We start from the raw sequence: 5,591 nt of genomic DNA, 5'->3' as shown, positions 1-5,591 counted from the left end.
TCGTGAGGAATTTTTTCGTCAATTTGTGACTGTGGATGAAACATGGATACACCATTACACTCCTGAGACAAAGGAACAATCCAAACAGTGGATTTCCACAGGAAATTGTTTTTATACTTCATTCTAAGGACTTATTGAACTGCCCTCGTAATTCAAATTTACTTATTTCAAAGTACACCCGAGCCGCGTTTTAGTAACCCGCGACTTCGTAATTCCTAGAATTACTGGCCGTCGCTTTTTCTCAGAGGGCAGGGAAAGAGACTGTTGCGAATCTTGTTTGAAAAACATCAGCAGCATAATAGAAAGGCGCAGTAGGCGGGTACTCAGTCAAATATATTGCGCTATATTACGCATTCTAATTGAAAACGGTTCAGGTGGCCCTGACTGTTTACGTTTCGATTCCCCTGATTTAGTTACAAGGTGAGTTTGAGGCAATCTCAGACACTGTTACTAAACCGAGAGTTGGGTGTAACTTATTTCGATCAATGAATAAAATTAGTTAATTTAACTTCTTTTATTCAGTGAAATTAATTGAAATAAGTTGCTATATAATGAAAACTAATTTTAATTACCATTTAATAAATAACCAAATTACTTTTAGCTACAAAACATGTTTTTTACAACTAGTATTTAGATTTTGAGAAAACAAAGGACATGCTTCTTACCAAAAAATTATCCAAATGCGTTGACTAAACTATTTTGTGATGAGACCATAAGAGTTTATTTAAGGCAAGCAAATAACTTTGTTAAGCTTACAAAGGTTAAGTTGGGTTAATTAACGAACTATGTAAAGCCAAAAAAAATATTTTATTTTGATGACAAAATAATGTTGTTAACTGAATATGAATATTGGGTTATACCAACAAAACAATTTTGTTTGACGAAAAAAGAGTCTCAAAAAGTCTCAAATGTTGGATTGTAAAAACAGTTTTGTTATACGGAGAGCAACAAATCAATTTTTTCGAGGCAACAAATTTTTTTTAGTCGAGCTAAACAATTTTCTCACATCAATGTAAAAGTAATCCACTTAAGGAGTTTTAATTTGGTGAATATAAAATATGTCTTTTTAAGTGAAAAATTGTAGAAGATAATGTATATGTGTGCAAATTTGATGAAAGATTAAAGGCATTTAAGTTACCAGGTCAGGGAATATCGATACCTCCCATTGAAATAATTCTTCCTACGCGACTCTCATCTCCAGCAGTCGCGCGTATACATATGTATGGAGTAAATAAAAAAGCTCGACTGGGTCTGCGTCTGATCGAGCAGTGGAAAGGGGGTTTTATGGGTGGATAAAAATCCACCAACCTCTTTTTCCATTTCCCCTTTTCGGCAACGAGTACTTCTCTCCACGTGCATTACGTTTCTCTGCCAATAAAGGCACTGTCGACATATTTCTAAAACCCTTGAAAGAAATAATTCCTTCCTGCATTCTAAGCAAAAAGAAAAATTTAAATTCTCTCTGTTTTCAAAATATCTTCCTTCACTAACTTTTATGTTCTCCGTTCCAATTTTTATCTTTCTCTATAAGTAATTCTATAATTATATAGGCTCAAGTTTTAAATTTTTCATTTCCATGACTATTTCGATAAAATTTATTTCGAGGTGTTCAAATAAACCTCTTTTATTTATACCAATGCTCAGTGAAACAAGAGATTCGTATAATTAATATTAAATACTGAAACGAATTATCTCAACTATTTTAAATGTACACGATAATATTCGAGATTTACTTCCAATAATACAAAGGCTTTTCCAATTGCCGGTACGAGTGATCCAGAGCAATTATTTTTTTCTGCAATATATCTGAGAGAACATCTTAAAAGTTTCTTTAAATTTTTTAACTGAGAGAAATTTGCTATTTATATTCAAAATGTAAAAAATTGAAGAAAGATAAGTGAATTTCCTCTGGATAAATTGAACTTTTTTGAAAAGCTACGCTTTGTGAATATTTCATGAAATTTTTTATTTTCGAAATAAAAGAGAATGATTTATTAATTCAGCAATTTATTTAAAAAAAAAAAAACATTTTTTATGCTGCAGCCATTTTGAGCATTTTTTAACGAAATATTTGCAGATTTCGAAAAAATGTATGTGTTTAGTTTTTTTATAAGAAAAGTTGGTTAATTTTCTATTTGTCAGCAATATTGATTTTTTTTAATTTTCAGAATTGACATTCCTTTAATATTTTCGGATTAATCTAAGAAGGTTCCATATATGTGCTAAAGCTATCTAAAAATAAAATTCAATAGGTGAGAATAATTTTTTAAAACATTTTCTTACAATATAAATAAATGAATAAACATAAGATATTTTTCGGAATTGAACATATTTAGCTCATTTGAATCCATAATTTTGGCAAGAAAATTAAAAAAATTACTGTTGTATTATGATTAAATGAAAATGGATGCCATCTAGCAAATTCAGAGGTTTTTTTATTTTTCAGCGAATACGCTAAATTTTTGTTTACGTTATCAACTAAGAATATTTGTCTGATTACTATTTGCTATGATACTTTCTTTGTTTATAAAATCTGTATTAATGATTAATAATTATTGAAAATTTGAAAAACATCATAGCGATAAGGCATCGCAAAGAAACTCTAAGTTGATTCCATAAAAAATTGAGCCTGTTAATTGCAAAAATTGATCCTATTATTTGAAAAATAGTTTAATTCTTAATTGGTTTATGATAAGTGTTTATATAATTAATCATTATTGTCAATTTGTTATTTATTATAGAAAAAAATCAATAGGCATAATTTTGTTTACGGAATCAACTAAGAATGTCTTTCTCAATGTTTAAAAAGAGCCAAGCTCTAAATTTGCTTATAAATATTTTTTAAGTAATCATCAACTGTTGTAAATGTTGGAAAGTATCATAGCGACAAGTCATCGCGAAGACATTTTTAGTTACCTTTATAAAAAAAGAACTTTGAATTTGTTTCTGAAACTCCATTAAATCACTAATAATTCTTGTAATTTTGGAAATCATCGTAGCAACAAGTTTCTTGACATTTTTAAACCTTTTCAGTTTTATCCCAAAGTACATGAATACCTCCGTAAATGAAAATATTTTCGGAAAAGTGATTGCTAGTTTGTTTCTTTTTAGGTGTAACATAAGGTAGTGAATAAGATACTACAAGTTTTTATTAGGCACGGGTGATTACACGTGAATGAAGTGAAAAGGCAGTCAGCATTACATTCACGTGTCGCACATATGTCACGCTTCAAGAAACATCGTTTCTCACGACTGGACTCACGGAATATCGTGGAGTTACGATTCCAGTAACGACATCCTGACACCATACAGGAACAAGAAGTTCGTCAAAGTGTCGTTACGCCAAGATATCAAATTCCAGGAACGTTCTAAAGGTCCACGAACGACATATAACTGAAATTCTTTCTCAAAATACAAATCTCCCAAAATTTCATTAAAATCATTTATAGTTATTTAAAAGATTATTTATTATCACTGAGGGGCCATTCAAAAACCAGATTACCTAATTTTCAACACTTATTCGATCCCTTCATTTTTCATCAAAGATCATCACGCAACGCTTGAACCCCCAATGCGACCTTCCCCCTATTTACCTTCTTCAAGTCAAAATATAGTTTCTTAGCAAACTTTATAATGGTACCTCTCATCTCAAAGCAGAGGACTAAGGAAAATTTTTACAAACATATGGATATAATTGGGGAATAAATTCTTTCAAATAAAATGCATGTATGGGTACCATATTGAATCCAATATAAAACGCTTAAGATTCCAAATCCACGTATATATTGCATTTTCAGCAAATTAATTGAATTTTCAATAAAAAAAGATCAAGTTTGTAACAAAAAAGATATACTTTCACAAAAGAGTTGAGTTTTCATGATATAAAATCTAATGATTTTAGAAAAAACACAGTGGGCACAAAACTACGAAAATCCCAAGAACGTCCTTGGGACGTTCCAAGGACGTCCTACGCCAGGCCAATCAACGTCTCTAAGACGCCCAATGTCCTAAAGATGAACTAAAGACGACCTAAAGACGTCTTAAGGACATAGACGTCCTCGGGATATCTTTCGTACTGACATCAGACGTTTTAAGAGCATCCCTAAAATGACCAAAAGACTTGTTATAAAAGACGTCTTAGAGATGTCCCAAAGACGTCTCTACGACATTATTAATTTTTTTGGCCACTGGGAAATGTACTTTTTACCCCTAAAAAGACGATTTTTCAACAAACAAATTAATTTTAGATCAAACAGTTACATTTACAAGCAAATAGTTAGACTTTGCAGCAAAGGAGTAGCATGTTTAAACAAATAGTTGACTTTTTAACTTTCAGTGGCTAATTTTAAACCAAATTGTTGAATTCTCAAACAAAACAGAATTAGTTTGAACCACAACCAAGAAAGTTGAATTTTCAATCAAAAAAAAAAAAAATTTAAGTCCAAAGCATGTTAATTCTTAATCGAAAAAGACAAATTTTCAAAAAAAGCTTTTGAATTTTCAAATAAAAATGCTGAAATTTTAACAAAGTAGTTTAATTTTTAAGAAAACAGTTGAACTTTTAACCTATAAAGATGAATTTTCAAGAAAAACAAAATAAATGATTAACCAAACAGTTGCATTTACAACTAAATAGTTGAACTTTCAAGTAAAAGAGACAAATTATAGCCAAATTAGATGACAGTGCGAAATAGTATTATTTTTTAAGTGTAGAATGCATTTGCGCAATTCTATTTTATCCTTTTATCGGTTCGACGAAGGAATAGAACATAATTAAGAACATACATTGTACACTTGACAAATATTACTATTCCTATATTTATGACATACTTTTACGTTTTGAATATTTTCTCCCAACAGTCGTATGCATTCCCATGATGTCATGCTAAAATACTCAATTCAAACCAACGAGGGCTTCCCGGTCTTCGGGCCTCTTTTTAATTGCGCAGCCACTTACGCGAGCGTAACCATATCGGAACAGTGGCGGGAGGCGGCAGAACTGCTCCACTTGGAATATCTTAGCATGGGGGACTTTGAACAAGCAAGGCTTGGAATAAGTGCCCCTTGAAATATGTCATAGACAGTATATTTACTGTTTCTCAAATTATCATCGGTTCCTCGAGCGAAAGTCGAACTTCGATACGAACAGGCGAAATACTACAGTAACCACTGTAGTCAATATTTAATTAATTTCTCGGCCATATTTTAAAGAGAAGAGTTAAAAACTTCATTTCGCTAATGTTTAAATATTTTTGATTTACTTCTCTGATTCATGCAGAAAGCGGAAGTTGTGATTCCAAAATCGGTCAAAACGGAAAATTGGTCAAACTTTCTTAAATGGGCTTAATCGACGCGACATTTAATCAGTTTTCTAAGGGGTTTTTAAATCTTTTCAACTGAATATATCGTTGAGGTAATACGAAAAAAGAGAGGCGTTTCTTAATACGATTTTTTAGTAGACTGACACTTGGACCTAAAGAAGGTTGAATTTTCAATTACCAGGTGTATACATATGAAACCGGTATTTTTTCAAGAAAAAAACACATTTATTTCAAGAGAATGATAACAAATATTTTATTCAAAGTATGCGC

At 31.2% G+C, this 5,591-nt stretch overlaps 1 protein-coding gene across 1 annotated transcript in view; it reads right to left on the bottom strand.

The window, feature by feature from the left end:
• The window catches only part of LOC117178246, a 115,252-nt gene that overhangs the window by 67,801 nt on the left and 41,860 nt on the right, over positions 1-5,591 (bottom strand). The window contains exon 6 of the mRNA XM_033369584.1: positions 4,055-4,075. Coding sequence (XP_033225475.1) covers positions 4,055-4,075 — 21 coding nt within the window. The remainder of the gene's footprint in view (positions 1-4,054; positions 4,076-5,591) is intronic.

This window comes from Belonocnema kinseyi, chromosome 8, assembly GCF_010883055.1.
Source record: "Belonocnema kinseyi isolate 2016_QV_RU_SX_M_011 chromosome 8, B_treatae_v1, whole genome shotgun sequence".
NCBI classification, from domain to species: domain Eukaryota; kingdom Metazoa; phylum Arthropoda; class Insecta; order Hymenoptera; family Cynipidae; genus Belonocnema; species Belonocnema kinseyi.
Note: the sequence above shows the minus strand (reverse complement) of the source record. Positions and strands in the feature narration are given on the sequence as shown.